General features: G+C 38.1%; 1 protein-coding gene across 2 annotated transcripts in view; it reads left to right on the top strand.

Moving 5' to 3' along the window:
• The window catches only part of Fras1 (Fraser extracellular matrix complex subunit 1), a 404,303-nt gene that overhangs the window by 127,458 nt on the left and 253,065 nt on the right, over positions 1-23,780 (top strand). For both annotated transcript variants that reach the window (XM_063247218.1, XM_063247217.1), the window contains one exon: positions 22,934-23,041. In XM_063247218.1, coding sequence (XP_063103288.1) covers positions 22,934-23,041 — 108 coding nt within the window. The remainder of the gene's footprint in view (positions 1-22,933; positions 23,042-23,780) is intronic.

Genomic DNA, 23,780 nt, shown 5'->3' with positions numbered 1-23,780 from the left:
TATTGCCTGCCTTCACCATGCACATGTGAAGGAAACCTATATATTAATAATGGCTACTTTGGGTCTTTTTTTTATGTCTTAATTCTCAAGTTTCCTGAATAAACTCATAGAGCATTTATGTAATGGGGACAAATATTAAATGTATAACATTTAATGTTGATTGATTGTTAGAAGAATGTGAATTTTTTAAGGGCAAACTCTTAACTGGTTTTTGTATCAAATTAGGAGATCAAAGAGACAATTTTGGTAAACAGTTGTCCAAAATTGTTTCAGGTAATTATTTATTTAATTTACAAATTAAACAAATATTCATTGAGTATTCCTGTTGGCCAAAGAAACGTTTTCTTCCATGTTTGTTAAATTTTCATTGGTCCTCAGCTCTATGACTGGCCCATGTCACAAGTTGAGCCCTTCCTGTGTCTTGCTTGTGTGTAACACTTGTGTATAATTCTTGGGTGTCTAATGTACCCAGATAACTTCAGTGGTGGTGGTTCATTATTTATGGTGGCTGCTGGATTCCACATGAAGCTGGGACCTGAACACTGGGGAGTGATCGCCCTGGCAAGTGTCGTAGGGGCTGACTGCAATGGTGTAGCTTGAAGAGTTAGAAGAATCAAAGCTAAATTGTCCCTTTCCTTAAATCTTGATTCCTTGCCTACACATGCATATTCAGTGACTTGTTTGAGCAAAGACACTGTTGCAATCTCTTGGTAATAAATCATCTTGTTTAATTTTCTAGTCTCTTGAGGGGTAGGAATAATCTCAAGTCTGTGTCTCTCTTGAACTCATCCACAAGCTGTCATAAATTGTAATACACATATATTTTAAAAATAGACAATTTTTTATTATAGGAATTTTCAAGTTGACATAAAAGTGGAGAGAATGGGGTTGGGGATTTAGCTCAACAGTGTAAGCACCTGCCTGGCAAGTGTGAGGTTGTGAGTTCAATCCTTGATTCCAAAAAAATAAGAAAAGGGAGAAAATGGTGTAATGAAGCTCATGTCACCTTCATCTAGCTTCAAGACTTACTAATGTTTACCACAGTATTTCATCTGCTTTTTAAAAATTTGTGATGCTGGCAATTGAAACTATGGCCTTAGTTCTCCCAAGGCGCGTGCTCTATCAGAGATCTATACCCCTAGTTTCCCTTCTCCATTTTTAATTTTTGCTGGAAATTTTTGAGGTAAACTTTTCATTGTGTTTTAAACATCCTACAACATCTTAATAGAAGTGAGACCCCTCATGGGTTGCTCTCAGACTTTCTGGAGAACTACTTGTGGAAAGGGTCTAAGATTTCATAGCAGAAATCTTCCTTGTGCCAGGAGGTCACTTGTGTCAAGACCAATTAATTTCTTCATTCGTAACTTAGAGCAGCAGGCCCGCACTGTATACGGGTTCCTTGTGAGCTATTGCCTAGCTTTTGTTGGATGTTTATTTTAATTTAGGTGCTCTTATACAGCATTACCGGTCAGTCTTATCTTGACAGCTTTGAATAGATTGGGGAGCCCTTGTCACGGAATTAAAGGGCCAGAAACACTAGCTTTCTTTGCACCAAAGCTATCCTCCCTGCCATTATGACCTCGGAAAACAGTCTGCAATATGATGTCTCATACAGTATTTGTCCTTTTGCGACTTATTTTACTCAGCTTAGTATCCTCAAGGATTGTCCCTGTTATAGCATATATTAGAATTTCCTCCTTTTTAAATGATCTTGCATTGTTTGTAAACCACATTTGCTGACCCATTCTTCTATCAGTGAACACATGGGTTGCTTTTACCCTTCAGCTATTGTGAACAATGTTGCTGTGAGGTGAAAATTTTTTCTTTTATTTTTTTCCTCTCTTTTCTGTTAGTTGAGGACTTTCAGTGTCCATCCATTAAGTACTCTCCTAGTCTGAGGTGATTGTGGGACATGCTGTCATTTCTTTTACACTGTGGGCTTTTTCTTTTCCTGTTCTACTGTGTAGTCCATCACTGGCATGCCTACCACTTACTGCAGTGCTTGACATACAGTGTGTGCTCAGTAATTTTTTAATTATTTATTTTTAATTTTTTTTTTGGTACGAGGGATTGAACTCACAACCTCTCAGGCAGGTGCTTATGCCACTGAGCTAAATCCCCAGCTAGTAGTTATTAATTGAATCAGCGAATAAACGAATTAAATTGAAAGGAAACAAACAGTTATTCCTTTCCATGAAATGTTTGGGATCCCAGGTGTCTCTAGATGTGTCCCAGAATGTTTCTATTCCAAATGTGTGGCCAATGTTCCTACATAAATGAACTCAGTGGAGATTAAAGTAGTTGCTCCTGTCCATAGTTTTAGACAACCTGCAGAAACCCAACCCATACCTCTTTTTAAATTTCATTTCTTCTTATGGTTTAAACTCAGTAAGGCCTCAGTAGACATTCACATACGTCAGTAAATGAAGAGTGTGCAGGAAATAATTTCACTAGTGAGACAATTAAGAGTGTATTCTTTGGTAAATGCTATATTTCTTGGAGGATCTTCCCTGTGATGAGAGTGGAAGAAAAGAGGACAGGAAATAGTTTATCCTCTCAGTCCACAAATACCTGCAGCTGTGGGCACTGTGGGTGCCTCGGTTCACTACACAGGCCTGGTTCCTGCTCTTGGGCTTATCTTCCAATGAGAAGAATGGAACGGAAACAAGAGCCTTCCATTGTATTTCCTGCTGCTAAAGGAAACAAGAAGCCATGTAGAGAATAATGGCAGAACTACATTGGCATTAAGGGGGACAAGGATGAGGAGGTGAAATCTTAGGAATGAGAGGAGATGGGTAAGGAGCAGAAGGGGAAACTATCAAAGAAAGGAAACAGGCCAGAGGATAGTATTTTTGAGATGATGAAAGATTGGTCTGACTGGGGCACAAGGAAAGAAGCTAAGGGGGTAAAGCTGGAGTCATAGTCATGGTAGGCCATGCCAAGGAATTTGAATTTTTCATTAAGAGTGGTAAGAATCCATGGACATATTTTAACATGATGTAATAGTTAGGATTCTCTGGAAACAGAACCAAGAGAGGCTATATATAGTTGGGTAAGAGATTTATTGTGTAATTGGCAAGAGCAGAAGAAGATGGATGATCTAGCCCAAGAAGACAGAATTTGTGCTACTTCTGCCTTTTGTTTTTCCTATTATGGCTTTTGATGGTTTGGGTGTTACCCACTACGTTGGTAAGATGTTGGTGGATCTTCTTTACTCAGTCTATGACCTTAAATGTTAACCTCTTATGGAAACACCAGAAATAATGTTTTATCAACAATCTGGGCACCCCTTAGCTTAGTCATATCAACATATGAGATTAGCCGTCATCTATGAGGATGATGTAGTCTGATTTGTATTTTTGAAGACTGCTCTGTTTGTTGTGAGGAAAGTTGCTGGAGGAATATCTAAAAGTGGAAGGCTGCTAGAGCCACAGCCTAGGTAAGAGATAAGGGTGTCCTGGACCAGCAGTACCCATGCCACCGAGATGTGGATAGGTGGAAGATTGATGTGGAGAATAAAAGATTGTTTGTCACTTCTTAAGGCAATTTCTCAACATCTGCAGAATCTATTGCCTCTGCTGTCACTGCACCTTTCTAGATGCTAAGCTGTAGTTCAGTGGACAATAGTTATTGCAAGCTCCTATCCCACCTCACTCATGAATTTAGAAGACCTTTCTCCACCTCCACATACTCTGCCTTTAAGCAAAAAATAATAATATTTAAGCTAGTATTTTTACTGAATTAAATATGAGAGTTCTATTCCTCCTGCTCACCTCCCTGTGATGCTTAAGAAACTTTTGGAGATTATACATGTTCAAAAAGAGGGGAACAAGTAACAGAAAGATCTGTGTGTAAGATAACGCATTTTGCTACCTTTCTTTTTGGGTTCTGAGTTTTTGGAATGTCTGGAGATAATCTCAGACACACTGTGCTTTGTCCAGCCTATTCTGAATGGAAAAGAGTAGTGTATAACTTTTGTAGGTGTCATGATTCTGGGAGAATCAATCAAACTAGTCTTCCTGGAGATCTTGCAACTAATGATGGCCCAACACTTTTTCATACCCATTGCCACTAACTTGCTACTTGTGGGAAGAGATGAGAAATCAGATGGCTTTGGGGATTCATGGAAAGGTGACATATGTGTAGGATTCTTGACTCAAAATACTCTGAATTGTTGCTTTTTCTCTGTGTGACTTTTCAAATATAAGATGTCAACTTTCTAGCCTTTCAATTTACAAAAAAGTGAACTTAGGAATTGCAAAAAACTCATTACTTTCTGATCCTAAAGAAGAAATATGGTCTATTTCAGGATTCATCTTCACTAACATGGGGTTTCAACCCAGACAGAATTCAAAACATGCTTCTGTGGTAATTACATTCTTTTGCTGATTTTTCCCTTTCTTGTCCTGAAAGTGATTTTACTTTTTCATGCTATAAGCCAAGTACTGTTTAATATTGTTATTAGGGAAGATCAGTTAACATAATCATGAGTTGTAGCCCTATTTATACATCTGTTATCAGCATGAATTACTTGTTTGCCTGAGAAGGAAGTTCTACCTCATTTAAGACCACTTCTGTCTATTAACAAATGAATTCTGTTTGAATTTTCATGAGTATGTTTCACTTCACACCAAAGACCCATTATTTTAGAAAATCAAAGCACTAGAACTTTTAAGATAAACAAATTATATTATCTGCTTCTAAGCAGAGGAAGTAGAGCCATTCTTGTTCTTTCTTGTATTTCTTACTTGTTCTTTTGTTTTAGACATAGCAACAGTTGATCACAGGTAATGTTGACTATCGGCTGGTTTCCAGAATGAAGAATATACATACCTAAGTGAACATGCATTTTTACAAAGCTTTTGTAAGAGCCGCCTGCCAGGTCAAATTGATTAAGCATCTAACTAAGTTGTGGGATTTAAACTACATTTGTGTGCGATACCTATTCATCCTTGAGGAACAATAATGAACTTTGCCGAGAAGGTTGAGCGTTCTCTAGAGTTCACTTGAGATGGCAGGGTAAGTAATTGCCTTAGTGCTGCAGATTGGGAGCTTACAATGTGTTGAGCCTATTTTTGCTGCCATTCCTTAGATAATAAATTTCAGGAAGGGTGTTTCCAATGGCAGAAGTTAGTTCCTTTTGTTTTCTCTGCAGAGAATGAGGTGTTCGCTCTGAGACAGGCAGTCATCCAAGCAGTCTTTTCAGTCTAGAATCAGGTAATGCTGGCCCATCATTCTCAATGACAGCAGGATGACAGTCTTGCTTGTGTCCTGTCTTCTAGTACAGCTCAAGGACAGGAACAGGGCTGGGATTTTATCTGTGTGCTCAGGAGTCCAGGAACAGGACAGATGTGAATTAAAATAGATGATTAGCTCCTGGAAGCCTCTCATGTTATTTCCAAATGGAACAGAACCCCAAATACCTTCCTTCAGTTCTCCCTTTGAAATAATGCAAACACAGTGTGTTTCACTGATTCGCACATTCTTTCTCTTGATCCCCCTCCCCCACTTTCTTTCTTTTATACAGTGGATCTAATTTTGAGAAACTATAGCATGTAGATCAAACCAGTCTATGGCTCTTGAGCTAAGAATACATTTTACATTTTTAAATGGTTGAAAAAAACGAGGAGAACATTTCATGACACATAAAAATGGTATTTCAGTGTCCAAGTAAAAGTTGATTGGAACACAGCCATGCAGAGTTGTGTACATATTTCCTCCGGCTTTTTCTTTGCACTGTTGACAAAGTCAAGTAGTTCTAAGAGATATGAATAACCCACAAAGTCTGAATGAGGCAAGTCTAGGCAATTCAAAATATGTTATGTGCTCTGTGTTTAGCTAACAATCTTGTTCTTACCTGTCACAGTAATTTTTCTGTATTATGGAAAAGGTATGTTTTTTCAGAAGCCAAATAGTGAAATTTTTTTTGCAAGCGTATTTCTCATGTTCAACATAGTCAAACTGTATTAAGGGAACAATCAAAGCAATAAGATGCTAAAGTCAGTTTAAACAGTAAATCATCTAATCCAAAGGTATAAGATTAGTGCATCCATTGATTTTTTTTACCTGCTTCCCTTCCACCCACTCTATTTAGGAGCACATCTTAACTTGTGTGATGGAAATTTCAAGAACAGCAGTAGCATTTTTTTCTTTTTTAAAAGAAATCAACATATTTATTATAAGATAATACAAAAATAGCTATCTTGCTTTCAATAAAAAATAGGAATATAGAATTTATTTTAAAGGTTGAAGTTACCTAATTAGTTAATTTTTGCTGCTAGGGATTAACCCTGTACGATTATCATGCTCTCTATTCCTGAACACCGTTTTTTTGTTTTTGTTTTTGTTTGTTTGTTTGTTTTTTGGTATCAGAGATGGAACTCAGGACTTCAAGCTTGCCAGGCAGGCGCTTATGTCACTGAGCTAAATCCCTGGCCTGAACTACACCCTTTAGCCTCCTAGATTTCTTTAGTGGCCCTCCATTAGTGCTGAAAGATTTTTTTCTCCTCTGTAAGAAATCTTTGCTTATTATAAATATGTACACAAAGCTAACTTGATGGTAAACAATTTCTGGGCTGATTAATTGATAGTTGAAGTAAAATTACCTGAGAGGTTTTTTGCATATGTATTAGAAACTTAAAAATTTGCATATGTTCCCTCTTTATTTATGCAGAACTGCTAAATACGGTGCCATTTGCTTCATTTATGAGAATTATCTGTTAGCTCTGAAGGAAACATTTAGTATATCTTGGAAAGGGCCCTTATTCCCCAAATATTATTATTTCCTACAAATAATAGTGCTACCTCGGTTGTTGAATGGCTCCAAGCTTGAACTTTCAAGTACTCAAACAGCAAAGTTTGAAAAAGATCGGCTCAGAGTTCATAGCTTTGCTCTAGCTGAAAATCCAACTCGAAAAGAACTTGTGCAGTTGAGAGCGAGTCATGTATTGCATCTCGCCAGAGACACAAAGAGGTGACACTTTGGTCTAAGCACTGCTCTTGTCCAGAAACCATACAGTGCTTGTGTTACTACATTAAAACATTTATCTTTTTGCTTTGGGTTTTTTTTTTTTCTTTATTTGTGTAAAACATCATACTCAAGGTTCCAAAGAAAGGAATACCAGCAGTACAGCTAAGAAGAAAACTGAGAGCCATGATTGAATTAGAGAAAGAAATCATTGTGTAATTTGTTAAAGTTCTGGAAAAATGAATTTATAAGTATAATTTTGGGGCCTTAGAACCAGTTATTTGGTTTTCGATCATTTCTTATGGGAAAAAAATATGCTCATTTCTTGAGCCTCTTGGTATTTGAACATGCATTTGGAGGAAATTGAGTTTGACAACTGAGGCACCACGGCACACCCTTTTCCTTGCTCAGCTACATTTCATTCATTGCATCACCCATGAGAGGCTTTCCACACTCTCACCTTAAGGACAGGGTCTGTGTTGAGCCACCCGGCATGTGTGGAACAGCCTGGTCCATGGACAGACTGTTCTGCAGAGAGTGCTGAGAGTCTGAGCCGCCACATAGAGGGTGGCAAACTGCTTCACAAGTGAATGTTCCTCTTTCCTGCATTTGACATTTGGCTTTAGGACATCACAAAATCCCTTTATTTCCTATTAAGTGTCAATCATGGGGCCACAAATGGTAAAGACTGAAATGGTACATTTTGCATGAAGTCCAGGCAACAAATTATAATGTATGTTCTACCTATAATGGAATCATTCCTCATGGGTACTGGAAATTTTAGGTTTGTCCATGCATGGCCAGATGGCACTTTGCTAGGCTTTTTACAATGACTGTCATTAGCGTTCCGTAAGAATAGAGTGACCAAGGCAGACATGTCAAATTTTGCCTTGATTCATCCTGGAGTATGACTCTGGGCCCGGAGGTGCTAGTTGAGTGAGTCTGCTCAGCTCTGGAAGAGTTAGTTATTAGAGTTATCAAGTCAAAACTTGTGTGGACTCCAATGCAGTCTACTAGAATCCCCTGCATAATTCACCTAGGGTTCTGGCACCAGCAAGCAGATTCTCTGGTTCACCTTTTCAAAGTTATGGGGCAACCTGCTGTCCACTGTGTGGTCTCCCATTTATTCCACACGTGTGTATGTCATCGTAAGATTGTGGGCTCCCCGGAAGCTCATTGTCTCCTGCTTGTTTAACAGCTCCTAACTGAGCACCAGCAGGGCTCCCCACACAGAGATTCTCTGTAAGTACTGAGCACAGTAGCTTCTCTGTAACAATGACTGCAGGGTAGGATGGAAGAGGCTGGAAGTTCCCAGGAGAATATTTGCTTTTGCATGTATGTACTGTGTGATGTTAATAAGTTCTGGCTAGACGTTGCAATGAGCAAGTTTGGGGGCAGCAATTTAATTCTCTTGCTTTTAGTAAAACAAACAGTAGGTGGGACAAGTGGTAAGCTTAAATATCTCTGGTGCACCATTAAAACCATACAAGCCACCTGTGTGGGCTTTCTGCAGCCTGCCCTTCTGTTGTGGTGGGTCCCCTAATTCACTTTTCAGTCCCTTTTATCTCATCATTGTTCTCCAAGGCACAGCTCTGCAAACCACACAGAGGCCTTTCAACTTCCCCTGCGTCTTGTTTTATTCAGCCAATTGACTGGTACTGTCAGCTAATTGGAGTGGAAATGTAAAATGAAAGCTGTATTATTCAGCTGCCAACTCTCCTTACTTGGCATGAGTGGATGATGCTGGTAATTGTACCAGAAGCATAATTGCTATGGGTTCAGCCTCTGAGTTTAGCAGGAATCTGAGAGGGTCTTTCTCTGCGACACGCAATACCTGCTTCTTCTCTTCAGTAGCTTCCTGGCAAACAGTGAGGCTGGATGCAAATCCAATTCAGTGTTCTTGGTGTTGTGAAAGAATAACCAGTGTGTTTTGCTTATTGTGGCATGGATTGGTTGGTTGAGTCCTTAGTCAGTATGTCATCCTGTCAACACCACTAGCTCATTTTCTTTTGGTGTAGAGCGGGGTGGGAGCTGTTTTTTCAAGGGTGAAGGTGCTAACCTCACATGCCAACTGTGCCTGAGCCAGGGTGTTCGTGGGAACAGTAGTGGATGCAGAACAGAAGCCCATTTTTGGAACTAGTTATAACGGGGAAAGGTTTATATATAGGAAAGATTTAAGTAGCTTAATGGCAAAATAAAGAAAGTAGAATGTAGATGAGTTCATCATTAAGTTGATCATCTGTCTCAGTGGTTTTGGCATATCCAGCTATTTTTCTTTCTTTTCCACTTTAACTCATGAATCCAATGACTGTGGTGAATAATAAATTAGACTAGACTCAGGTAGTCTATGGGATCATGTGATACATGTTTCCTTCCTCCCATAGTTTAATCCCAAATCCAGGTCATACAACGTTAATCTTTCCCACTTAACCTGACGGACAGAACATCAGTTTGACCTCATCACATCTCAGATAATACTTCCAGGGCAGGCAGATGTGGTAGTGTGTTTTACTATCCCTGACTTGGAAATTAGAAGTATTTTCCTACTGTGAACCCAAGAAAAGGAAATAACTGTAGCTAAGTAATTATTGCATTCTTCTTTTTTTCAAGATTAAGGAGGTTGATTTGAGCAGTGTTACTATGCAATATTATTAATATGTCATTACTTTATGTAGCTTTATGGAAAGCCTCCTCCGTCATTTCTACAGGAGAAACTATGTTTGCCCCCAGGATGATGATCCTGAGGGAGGTATAGAGAGTAATGTTCCTGAGGCAGGGCTGGGTGCCCGTATTGATCCTTGATTCCCTCCTAACCTCCCTGTCTCCTTCTTTCCTTTTCTCCCACTCTTCCTCTCAAAATCCTAGCCAGTTGCAGAAAGAAGAGTGCAGGCAGTAGTAGCGGCCAAAGCCAATTAGGTCTATTGATCAATAAAATGCAAAGCTATTGAGAGGAACTGTTTGCTCTGGAACCAACATTGTTTTTCAGTTTAAAGGGTGTTTGGTCCTTGAAAGCAAAGAGTTCAGGGTTCAAATCCCAGCTTCACCAGTTATATAATAACTTAGCAAACACTTTGCTTAATTTTCAATTTCTCATTTTGGGAAAGATAGTGTCAATAACTACTTCATAGGATTTTATGAAGACCAAATATAAAACTAAATGACATAATATGTGTGTGATATGTAAGGAACATGTATATTACAGCTGTCTTCATGTACCTATAATATTAAACACATATATGTACTTTTATCACTTTCCTATCACTGGGAAAAAATATGCAACATGTACACTTAAGGAGGAGAGTATTTTGGTTTATAGTTTCAGTGGATTCAGTCCATTGTCAGCTGACTTCAAGGCACAAATGGTATAGTGGAGGAAAATTGTTCACCACATGGCAGTTGAACAGCAGAGAGGGAGTGGAGGAGCTAGGGCAAAAACATTCTTCCAAAACACACCCTCTGTGACCAGTCCCTTCCTACCAGGCTGTGCTTTGAATGTGAGATCTTAGGTAACATTTTAGATGGAAACTATAACATTCTGCTCTGACTCCCGAGGGCTCATATCCATCTCATTATGCAAATTGCATCTAGACCATATCTAAGAGTAACCAAAAATCTTAACAGCTCCTATGTTTCTTGAAAGTCCAGGTCTAAAGTCTCCTTTGAGTTCTAAGGCAAACTCTTAGCTGTGAAGTCTTATATAAATCAAAAAGAAAGTTTAACACTTTCAAAGTACAATGGCACAGGACAATCATTTCCATTCCAAAACAGAGAGATATGGACAGAAACTAAACCAAAGTGAGACTGAAGCCCAGCTTGGCAAACATTAAATCCTATATCTGTATGTCCAGCACACAGGGGAAGTCAGAGAGAAACATGAGTTCCAAAGGACTAGGACTAGGGCAGCCCTGCCCCTGTGGCTTTGGTGATTGCAGCCGCCTCTCTCTTTGGGTGATTTACTCAGGGTCTATGGCTTTGCTCAGTAGACATTTCGTGTTTCTGGCTTCTCCACGTTCCAAGCCTCTTCATTGCAATTTGGCTTCATTCTCATAGCTTCATATATTGTCCTTTCTTGGGCTCCTGGCAGGAACTGTGAACCTATTCATATATTTTTGTCTGGCCTCTCAGACCTTCTAAAATCTTAAGTGGAAATCCTAGTGATCCCCATAGCTTGCTATTTGCATACTTGAAAAACCAGTACCACATGGATGGTGCCAAAGTCAACTACCAGCTAAGTGGTAGTTGGGCCCCACTGGGCCATGCCTGCAGTGGCCTCTGAGCGCCTCTTGCTAAAGTCAGATATACACTTTTCTAGGTAGCCCTGAGTGAGTAGGTAATAAAGGAACTGTCTTCTCCAGTGAAAAATTTACACTTTTCCATCCTTGAGCCTGTGATAGGATCCTATGGACTTCTGAGATGCCCTGAAAGCATGTTTTTTCCTTGTCCCTGTACAACAGTGCTTGAGTTTTTCTTAATGCTAAGCTTTTCAGTAATCATGTTGTCCTTTGCTATAACTTTATAGGCATTTCCTTTCTGGAGAAACTGGAAACTTTTCAAATCATTCAGCTCTACTATTTGCTCCTAAGTCTCACTGTAGATCTGACTAAAAGCAACCAGCAGTATCCATGTCACAACCTGAATGCTGGACTGCCTCAGAATTTCTCTACCAGATTAATTAGTCTACTACCTTTAATCTCAGTCTACAGCAAAGTCTTATAGCATGGATAAAACGTAGACATTTTCTGTTAGGGTGTAACCACACATATTCTGTAATCCAAATACTATTGGAATTCTTACTCTCAACAGAAAAATCTGTGAATAATGAGCACAATGCCAAAGAATAGCCTGTGTCTTAATTATCCTTCTGATATGGGTTTTATCATTCATTATTAGAATTTTTCTTGTATCTAGTTTATTTTTAATAAATTTTATCGGTACAATTTACATATGCATAATGATCATATTCATCATAGAGATATTGTACCTGTACATGGTATAGTTTTTTTTTTAACAAAAAATAGGAAATTGAATCAGTCAGGATTATTATCTCAATTAACTTTCTAGAATCATTAAGTTAGAGAACTTTATTTGAACTCAGAGTTACTTGATGACAAAATCTGTGTCTAGATTATGAATGATGTGGTCTACTCTCTGACTTTTATGGAAAACTCTGGAAACCTGAGAATTGAGTTGTCTGGTGTGCCCAGCTTGGCAAAGACAGAACCTGGACTGAAATCCAGATTCTTATTATTAGCCAGTGTTCCTCTTCTGTACGGTATTGCCTATCTAAGTATTTTAGTTTATTTTCTATTTGTTTCAAAAGTCTGGCTTCTTTAACTGTATTTCATATTGAAGAGCAAAACTAAGGAACTTGTAGTTTTTAATAATGTCTGCACTAGATTGTGTTTGTGTCTTCCACATCGTTTATCACAATCATCAGCTCTTGGTTCCTTAATTCTTAAAGGATTTAGGTTCTAAAATTCTATTTGAGCACACATACATATTTTAGGAAAGTAAAAACATATAAATATTTTGATACTAAACTTATTGAGATATCATGAGATTAATACAAGTCACTTTTGGTCCTTATGGCTAAAAGGGATGATGGCCATCATCTTTCAGACGTTTATTAGTATGGCTGACTACTCTTTGGGTAACTTAGGCCATTCAGATTGCTGCACATACATTTTTAATTTCTTCTCTAAAGACCAGCAATGAAATGGGTTTTTCTGCAGTATGTAACATCTTCTAGGATCTTTCATAGGAGGGTAATACCATTTGTTGAAAAACATAATACATTTTTCTTTTCCTGAAGTGCATATACATTTTTCAGTGGAATATATATGTGTGTGTGTATATATATATATATATATATATATTCTCAGAAATTCCATTCATACCCAATATAAATGACTCTCAGTATTATTAGGTCCATTGCTTTGTTGTTAACCCATCTTGAAATTCTTTATCTTCTAACATTTTCATTCATTTGTAATCGCTAGAGTTTTTAGATTTTTGTCTGTTACCGCACTGTTTGCTGTTTGTCATTCTTACTCTATTTTTTGCACTCTTTTTTCTTTTATTCTTGGGATTAATCCCTCAGGAGGTTGAGAGGAGAGGATCACAAATTCAGGGGCAACATAGACTATAGCAAGTTTAAGGCCAATCAGACTATATAACAAGACTCTGTCTCAATTAAAATAAAACAAAATAAATCACAAAACCAAATGAAAACCATTTTCTGTGGATCTGTATTTTTGTTTAGCAGTTATAGCTATTGTACCATTAAGCAAAATTAATTTTATTTATATGAATTATTCTATTTAATTCTTTCTGTAGAATATGCTTATCTGATGGAATGTTCATAATTATTTAAAAAGTTGTAATATATTTATATCTGTTGTCTTTCATTATCTTTATAAATTCTGAACAACATAGAATATATGGTCTTATCTTGAGTTACATGGTAGCTGACTTTTGGATAATTCAGTATGTATATTACCAGGTAGTAAGTACTTCATGTTTATATATAAGTCCAGATTAGATATATAATCAGGTAAGTATTTACAAGGTATTTCACTGATGTGAATAGTATGTAATAGGACATTTGAAAGTCACATAGGCAGATTTTTCTTTTTGCAAGAATGCCTTGCTTTCATATGAAATCTAGAATTCATAATCCCCATTTATTGACTGATTATAGCTCCTCAGATCTTCAAAATAAATTTCCAGTAGTTTCCCGAGATAGCCCAGCTGCCAGTCAGGAGCCTTGCTTTACATTACAGAATGAGGATGGTTTACTGGCAAGGAAGCCTTTGACTCAGGGTCTCTGAGAAAGCAGTTGAACAACAGGTTAGTAGCTTGTTCTTTACCTAGCAGAGTATGTCAGTACAAACCCCAGCCTTCCAATGAATGGTCAGTTTAACAAGGACTATTGATAGAGAGATGGTTAAAAGAAAACTAAAGAGTAAGAACATTCTAAAACAACTTCAAGTTATATGATTCAGCTGCGGCATGAGGGAACCAAATGGTATCAGCTTCATAGCGAGTCAAAAATAGAGGGGCTTTTTTAGAACAAAGGTCTCGACTAAGATTTAAATCTAGAAGTCAGGATCTCAAATAATGCTGATTGAAAATACTACTTGAGTTGTGAGGCTTTTAAGGGACAATGTGTTCAACCAAGTGCTGTTTGTGTATTTGTCTGGTCAGCAATTATATCACAAAATAACTAACAGAATATCCATTTGTCCATCCACTTGTTCAAAAATTAACAAAGTGTCTGTTTTGTTTTAGTTTCTATGGGAATACTGCTACCTAAATATAAAGAAGTTGTCTTTCCTCTGGGGAAGGGAAAGAAACAAGTAAAAATCTAATTATAAAGTGAATGATAATGATCTCATGGAGGAGGAAGGCAAGAAAATAAATAATTTTAATACAAGAGATAATGGCATAGCTATAATTTAATTTCATGTGCAAACACTTTGAATGTTTAATTTTTCCCTACATTTGTCTTAGGAATATGAAATGAAGTCTTTGAGAGCTGAATTGATGGACAAAAAAAGTAATTACAAATTTAAACTACAGTTGAATCTCTCTAGTATCTGGATTACTTAAAGGGGAAATATAGGGCAGATTTTGTATTGGTAATGGAAATTTTTCTGTGGTTATCATCTCTGGGAATTTATGAGGGTGATTTTGTCATTGGAGTGCTCTCAGGTCACATTTTCACTATGACAGGATTATGTTAGAATAAATGGAAAACTCAGTGTGAGAAATGGAATGAGGAGCGCATTATTTGAGTATTTGATTTTATTCTATACCTAAAAGTCACCCTTTTTTTGGCATTTCATTCATCCTAATTTTTTTTTGTCTTTCCTTTTTATCGGTACCAGGGATTGAACTTACGACTGCCTGCTTGCAAGGCAGGCGCTTATGCTGCTGAGCTAAATCCCCAGCCCCCATTCATCCTAATTTTATCTTTGTACTGTAGGAGTACAGTTTCCAAAGCATATTGTGTAAATATTTCAGCCAGGGGAAAGTGAACTTCCTTGTATCTTGGACCTGAGATTTCAGGAGGGAGTTCCTGTAGTTCTGCATACTATAGCTCCTCTCTGTGTCACAGAAAATACCATGATTAGCAAGGTGGGAGACTGTGGCACATGATTTACTCATAGCTAACAGTGACCAAGTGAGTTCTCTATGGATGGGTCAATGGGCTGAGGACAGTAGACTGGTTCCTCTTTACAGCCACTTGAGTGGGTTTTTTTTCCCTTCTTTTTCATAGTAAGAACCAGAGATTCAGAAAAGCTAATATATTTGCCCAGAGTCCTAATGTTGGGAAGTAATAGAACTGTGGGGGACTGGCGGCGGCTGAAAAGATAAGAAGTATGAAATATAAATGACCATTATTTTGAGAATGTGGGGAGAGACACCCCCGATCCCCTGGGGCACGGCACCCCCCCCCGGGGGGGGTCCACAATCTCTCCGTGGTACACATGGAGTGGGGGCATACCTGTAGCTTAGGTTGGGGGTGGTGCCTGAGGGGCATTAGGGATGTACAAGTAGCCCATTGTTATTCTTTTGGAGCCATAGGTAAATTCTTAGGGGTGGGGGAGATAGGGCTCCTTGGTTTGGCCTCTAAAGGTTCACTGGCTACAGTGTCCGGCCTGGGCCAAAACTCTTCCAGGAAGTACAGAAGTTAAATTGGTATTTGCGTCCAGGGTTGCCCACTTTATCATGTTAGTGCTGGTTCTTGAGCTAGTGCTGTATGACCTTGTGCTCATAGACCGACCTGTGGGACAGAAGAGTGGTAGTAGAAAAACAGCAGCTGTAGAGTCAAATGAACATAGCAGTTCAACTACGGTGTCATTTCTTATGAACTTTTGGAGTATTGTTCAACTTCCCCAAACGCTGATTTTCTCTTGTATAAAATGGAGATGTTGATATTATTTCTTAAGTTTTGGAGAGATACATAAAACACATGAGTTATATTATCTCGTATTATATTATTAAGTTATATTAATCTCTTTAAGTTTTAGAGACATAAAAGAGGCAGAGTTATACATAAAACACAAGAATGTGCCAAAATCATCTGGATCCTAGAAGGTGTCCTCTCTTCCTCTTTGAGTTTTTAGGGGTTTTTTTTTTTCCCCTGTGTAAAACAAAACCAGAGGATTGTATCTAGTTCTTCTGGAAGCAGGAGAAGCTTGGAGAAGGTGAGGCAGAAGATTTACTTGTTAAGGAAGCAGGGGCGTCTCTCCTGAGGACATGATATTTATACTGGGACCTAGTGGCTGTGTGGAAGTCAAACTAAGGAAGTATTGGACAGGTAGGTCCTTTAAACCTCACAGTCTCTTCATCTGTAAATGGAGGTAGCACTTGTAAGGTGCCTTCTCTTGTTAATCTGCTAAAGTCAAAGAATGAAATAGTTGTTTTAAATGGTAAGACTGCTATACAATATAGTATCTTATTATTGATTTAATAGAACCTTTTTAAAAAAGGATAGTCCTGTATCTCAGGTCTGCCGAGTAGTAGCTGAGCTCTACACAACTCATTGAACTCTTCCACACCCCATTTTCTCCTCTCTAAAATCAGGGGTTTAGTGCCCTGTCCACAGGGTGCTGTGAAGAACTTGGGGCAGACTGTCTCTGGAGATAGCTTGTCCCTTTGCTCTCTTTCCCTCCCTCTGCTTTCGGTGCAAGAGCAGTGGTTCAGGGTCTCTTGAACAAGGACCCTTCGTGATATATAAAGCAGTTATCTTTTCATCTCTGATTCTCAGTATTATTTTTATAATCAAGCTGATTTTCTTATAGCAGATGCCCAGGACTATCTTTTTAAGACAGCCGGAGGAGGTCAGGTACAAGTTAATCATTCCAGCATAGCCAAATGGGAAACTACTTAGCTCCTTGGTATGCAAAACAAGATTTGTTAGGTGGGTGTGACATGGAGCAAAGCTTTGGAAAATGTCGCAAACAGGAAGTAGCTCACCATTTTCTCTTTTTGTGGCACTGACTTGCATTTACTCTTCCTAAAAGGAGAGAACATATTGTAAATACAAGATCTCATATCCTGACAGCAAGTGCCCTCTGTTCCATTTTATTTGGGGTTGACTGAGGAGCATTCTATGAACTTTAAAATGAAACCTACTGAAAAAGGTATTGTTTGTTTATCTAAGCTGTCTGAAGAAAGGCACTTGGGAAAGGAATTGAACTCTAAAATAACCTTATGAAAGTTATTGATTCTTGTTTTTATGGTTCCTTGACAAACAAGGACCATTATTTCTGTGCCCGAACTGGAGCTGGGTCAAAGCACCCTTTTTTATGGATTATCTTTCTTGAAAACCAGACTTGCCAGGAAAATGAACTTCCAGAAATGAAGACATGAGCCCCACTGCTTTGAAGGACAAGGGCAAGTAGGGAGTAAAATTAATGTTTTAAAATTTAAAGTACAAAAGTTTTTGTGTAGCTCAGGAAGTTTAGGTCAATAGTCCACTGTTATTAGTAAGTGGTTTTATGCCCCGCCCCATGCAGACTACCACACGCACACGCACACATGCACACACACTCGTTCAGCTTCAAAGCTGGATTCTACCTGGGCCTTTGTTTGGCAGTAAATTAAAAAAAAATACACGTCATATTTTAAAATTACTTTGAAAAGATCATAAGCCTTAAATATGTTTGTTGCTTTCTGAAACACTAGAAAATACAGATAAGGATAAAGGAGAAAAATATTCATCACCTAATATCCACCGTCAAGAATGGCTACTCTTTGCTTATTGGTTTATATGATTTCATTCTTAATTTCTCTTTATAAATAAATATATTTTTATTATAAAACATTATATTAAACATACTGTTCTATAACTTGAAAACACTCTTTTGGGGAGCTTCATTCCTTCTTATTTTTAGATTAAAAGGTCAAGAGAATTTAAAAATAAGATGAATAAATTAATAATTAAAGTAGGATTATTACACAAAATTCATATTAATAGTTGATACACTGTTGTTAAAATATTACAAATAATTTCCCCCTTAAAGTTTGAATACTAATGAAAGGTATGTCCTGTTTTTATTTTTAGCACTAATCAAGTGTTCAGTAAGTACTTAACCAAGTAAATAAAAATAATCTAAAGTACCTTGTTATTACTTTAAAATATTTGAGGATGGAGATAGGACCGGTAAGAGCATTTTATTTTCATCAATTATTAAAAATAATAAAACTCTTTAAGCAGATCATATTTTGTTGCTTTTAAAATTTTTCATAATTCACTCTTAATCTGTATTCTAGTGAAAAATATTTTAAGCATGTCACTTTGCAGAGTGTATTAGGCTCAAAGAGAGGAGTATAAAGCAATAGAATTGTAGTAGTAACATGGAAAATCTGTAAAACTTACTTTACAATGTTATTTCTTTGGATTTTATGGCTTTATCCAAAGTTCTAGCTATTGAGGAAATCTAGTATCCCTGCTTTCATAAAGCAATTTTATGAGACCACAGAAATTGATTCATAAAGTTTTAAACCTGAAAAATATACAATCATCTATCCAGGGCTGGGAAAGGGCTCATTTTATCTAAAGTTAACCGTAAATTATTTACCACTATGAGGACATTCATATAAGGAAGTTCTTTTGACAGGTCCAATGCTTATGAAGAGAATTATTCTTCAAACATAGTCAGACAGCAGGAAGATAATAACAGTTGATGTTGTGGGGATTTTGTGTGACACCAGTCAAACATTGTTCTCTTGAGTGTGCACAGCCTAGCCAGCATACTGACTTCTGATGGGCACATGTTTTGTGAGTACTCAGGGCATCCATTCATTAGTTCAGGCAACATTCATTCAGGAACTGACTACATGAAGAGACCTACAAAGAGGCATGAGATCTCCTTTCTTAACGAGTCATGTTCTGCTGAGAAATCACATGTGTAAACAGATTTGGACATCCTCCCAGGTTTAAACAAATTTAAAGTTTGAGTTTACATAAAGTTACTATTTTGTAAATGAGAGTGAAAAATCTATCCTGGTTTCCTAGAAGGTCCTATTTATAGAGATAATAAGCTCAGTCTAATGATTAGGGAACTGCTAAAAGTACAAGGGACCTTTTGAGATCTTTGGAGTTAGTCTAAAAATAATTGAAGGTAAAGAAGAACATGAAGTCTGGTGGGAAAATATAGAGAATAAAACCAGATGGTGCTAAGGAAACTCACGCAACCTGTTGAGGCCACCTAGACATAAGTTAAAGGAAAACAAGGGTTTGTGCTTCTGCCAGGTTAGTGAGACAGAATTTTCTAATTGCACACCTAGTTTTAAAACCTCAACCTACAGACTCATTCTTCCATGGTACCACAATAAACTGGATCCTTAAAGTGTTTTGAATCCCATTTAGCAATATTTCTACTTTCTTGGATTTTGCTTAGATTGGAGTGAGAAGATGGGAAAATCAAGGTATTTCTGGAACCTTATTTCACTTTGAGAAAAGGAAATGTTTAGAAGATATTTACTGTATGGTTATAACATAAAAGGAAGCATTCGGAAAAACAATAAATTACATTTAGCAATCTCTTAGTATCAGATACTGTTCACATATTTTTTTTTATCAGTATCAAGATTCAAACTCATGACTACGTGCTTGCAAGGTAGGTACTTATGCCGCTGAGCCAAATCTCCAACCCTTCTTCACATGTCTTTAAATACAGTATCTCATGCACTCTTTTGCAGTACCCAGCGGGATGAGTAATTTTAGTATCTCTACATGTGAAGGATCTAGGCCATAGTCACTTGAACTCAAAGACAGATATACAGTTCATAAATAGTGACACCAAGATTCAACTGAAACAGTCTGGCTCCAAACCCGGCATCCTTAGGTCTTATAAAAACTTTGTGAATCTGTGCAGAGTTCTTCATCTGTCTCATCCTCTTGTTCACTCACCTGTTAAATGGGCATAATATGAGTAGTGCCAGGTGCATGGGACCGCTATGCAGCCAAGTGCTTGGTGTAACAATAGCCCTTTGCTGCTTTGCTCAGCCCTTCTTGGATGCTGAGGGATGTCAGAAAAGCTTCCCTCATCCTGTATCACAATTACCCTCAGCACTTCTGGCTCCAAGAGTGGTCAGCACGAGTCAAATGACCAGTGAATGGTAGCTCCTGGGTTTGCGAAATGGTCATTTTTATTTAGCCTGTGTCCTGAAACCGAGACTGCTTTCCTATAATCAGCAGGAAACATATATTGCATTGTGGCTAAAAATACAGTTTTTTTCTTCACCTTCTTGTCATTGCTCTTTGGGTTAGTATAAGCTATAGTTGTCAAACTATAGCCAGTTTTGAAGAATGCACTATAATAATAAAAAGATATTCCACACCAGCTTTTGGCATACATTTGTTTTGATTCAGAATATGTGGGCTAGGCACTGAGAATGTAATCTCACCTCAGATATATTTTACATTTCTTAAATGACTTTGGAGAGGTCTCTGTGTTTGAAGCACATTCCCTAGGAGGTTATGAATTTGTTTTTCTTGGTCCAAAACAAAGACTTTATTTTTGCTTGGGAATGTTGTTCATATCCATGTAAGCCCATACCAATGCTGGTGCATTACTCATGGTTCTTCAGAAAAACACAAAGTAGACATTTGTTTTAAGGAATTGGCTCATGCAGTTATTGATTATATTAGGAGTGGCAAGTTCAAAAATCTATAGGCGGGTCAGCAGGCCAAAATCTCAGGTAGAGTTTCCATGTTACAATCCTGAATTCCTTCTTCTCCGAAGAGCTTCAGTATTTGCGGTTGGAGGCCACCAGTGGATTAGATCAGACCCTCCCATGTTATGGTAGGCATTCTTTACTTAAAAGTCAACTAATGGTACCTGTCAGTCTCATCTCTATAATACAGATGTTCTTTGGTATTTTGATGAAGTTACATTGTTATAGTTATAAACTGAGAATATAAGTTGAAAATTCGTTTAATAGCACAGTGCCTGCCTGGTTTAGTTCCCAGTACAAAAACAAAACAACAACAATAACAAAAAACTTTAATGTGCCTTACCTACTGAGTATCATAGCAACATAACAAACATGGAACATCACTTGTTCATCCTGATGATTGTGTGACTAACGAGGAACTGTGGCCTTGCTGCCCCTGCTTAGCAAAGAGAATCATATCATGTATTGCTAGCTCAGGAAAAAAATCAAAATCCAAAATTCAGTGTACTGTTTCAACACAATGTATATCTTTGTCCTCATTTGAATGTTAAAAAAGTCATAAATTGGGAATCATCTGTGCATTCACAGCAACATTTGGACTAATATTTGACCAAACAAATGGGCACCAATGCTTAAGTAAGTTGACATTTAAAATTAACTGTAGCTTTGTTTTTTGCTATTGTGTGTAAGCACTTCTATTGCCGATATCTACCACTTTCCTGGCTTGCTCTGGCCTATGTTGAATGCAGGTGTCCTGGTGACTCCAGCAGGAGCTTTAGAAACTTCTCTTATTCTTCCGAGACTATTTAGTAGCACTTTAATTGGTTGACGGAGGAAAAAGATAAGAAAGTTTAGAAAAGAAGAAAAAGCTTTCCCAAGTCATTTGAAAACATTGACTCCCGTTTTTTAAGGGTCTCCAGTGTGCCAGGCTAAGGACAGGGCTCAAGTCTGGACTGGCTAGGCTACAGGAAAGTTCAGTGAGTATGATGAAGTTAAGGATGTGTGCAGGACCTGATGGACGGCAAAGCAGTGGTAGAGTTGTATCTGAGTAGGGTTGGGATAAGACTGAGTAATTTCTGAGTTGCAGACTAGAAAGGAAAGCGATGATTTGAAGACTGTTTCTCAGGGAGTCAGGGAAGAGTAGGGGTCCCAGGAGGAGTGAGATGTGAGCCAGATCCGAGGAGGCTGGGACTGTTCAGTCTCGGGACCATTGCCCGGGGATGGAGGGACGCCTTGGGACTGTGAGATTCAGCAAGCCCAGGGAGACAGGCAGGGCCTGTTACAGGATTTGCATTCTATCCCATCTGAGGTAAAAAGGAGCAATATATTAGTTTTAAAGCAGAGAAAAACATGGATGGCATCTTAAAAAGGTTCAGTGATTAAAACTATTACAAACCATATAGAATAGAAATGCGGGCTAGGAATCCTCTGGGAAAATGGATTTCAGTGCAGCCCACAGTATTGTTATTGCTTCAATTCAAAGTCATCAGAAACAGGTCTCTGTACAGAGATTTGGGCTAAGGGTAATTTCAACTTGGGTGTGAATCAAATAAGGATTCAGCCTGATGGAATATGAGAAATAGAAAAGAAATTTAGACACTTTTAACTGAGCACAGATTCACATTTCTGCTCATGACCATTGTTTTCTTTTCTAATTTACTGAGTAATTACATAGAACCCTCAGTTAGTGTTTAACTCCCTCATGTTCGTGATCCAGAATAATATGTACGAGCCTCCCGAATGGGGTACCTACTTCACGCACCTAAAACCATTCACTCAAATCCATCTTGTCTCTGATGAGTGTTGGGGTTTGTAATTGTGGAGATCTGGAAAGTGAAGTCTGCAGTGCCCAGAGCATCTAGTGGCAAACATTGCTTCGGGCTGCCGGTTAGTGGCAGTCAAAGTGGCATTTCCCTTTAAACCTGCTCCAATATTTTCTGCTGGTTAACAGCAAAAAGAAACTTCGAGCCAGGGAGCAGCGAGTCCTCCTGAGGTTTCAGGCCAATCGATGACTTTTACTCTGGGTATCGACAGCTCACTGCTGAATGCTCTTGTTTTAGGCTGCGTGGGTTGACTGTTGTGAAATGGATCACACACACTGCTTTTATTGCCAGTAGGGGCTTAATCAGTGCCCGGCGATTACTGAGTGAGGTGTGATTGTGACTTTCCTTTGCCTTTTAATTGTTCAGAATGCAGGGCTATCGATGGGACTACTCTAGTGTGCACAGACCTTGACTGATCAGTTTTTAACTCAGAGCTTATGCTTCTTCGCAGGATGCCACAATTTGGAAGCCTGATTCTTGCCAGAACTGCCATTGCCATGGTGATATTGTCCTCTGTGAAGCTGTTGTCTGCAGAAATCCTCAGTGTGCCTTTGAGAAGGTATGGTATCCTATGGCATCTTAAATGTGTTAGCAAAGTCAGCAAAGAGTTGGGAGTTTGTAGCTTTTGGGTATTTTTTTGTGATATTTATCCCAGTCTCTGCTTGGATGCTTTATGAAACACAAAAGAAAATTTTAATGTATTATGTCTAAGATTATCTTAATTTGCTTTTAGTAGGCATTTATTCTGGACTAGGCACTTGGTCAAAGGTTTTACAAACATTATGTCACTTAATATGGGGAGTTGATATCTTTATCCCCACTTTCCAGGTGCAAAAAGTGAACCGTGCAGATTTAAAGCAAGTCACCATAATATAGTGTTACCCAGAAATTTTACCCTGAGTCCAACAGGAGCCAAAGCTGTTGATACCAATCACGATGTTTATGCACTGTTGAGTGTCAGGTCTGACAACCACAGAGGATGTTCTAGAAGTGTCACTTGGGTCTGCTGCTGGTCACATTATCCTGTGGTCAGTGGCTCCAGTGAAACAGGAGAGCCCTTGACTCGGGACCGACTAGTATTTGACCAAGTCCATGAATGCTATTTCTTCCTTGCTTCTCTGTTAGAGGATTTCAGTTTCTCTGACTGTATATCTATTCTGTTAGAAAAACTTTTTTCTAGACGCTGACTCTTTTCTTTTGAAAGCTAATCTATTTATTAAAAACTTAAGTTTTAAATTTAAACTCCCCAGAGAAGATCAGTTATTTTCTTTAAAAAAAGATTCTGCTGATTTCACAAG

Source organism: Cavia porcellus, unplaced genomic scaffold (assembly GCF_034190915.1).
Source record: "Cavia porcellus strain 051 isolate PalLab524CR breed Dunkin Hartley unplaced genomic scaffold, mCavPor4.1 scaffold_4, whole genome shotgun sequence".
In the NCBI taxonomy this organism is placed as follows: Eukaryota; Metazoa; Chordata; class Mammalia; order Rodentia; family Caviidae; genus Cavia; species Cavia porcellus.
The sequence above is the reverse complement of the archived record's forward strand: the minus strand, read 5'-3'. Positions and strand labels throughout refer to the sequence as shown.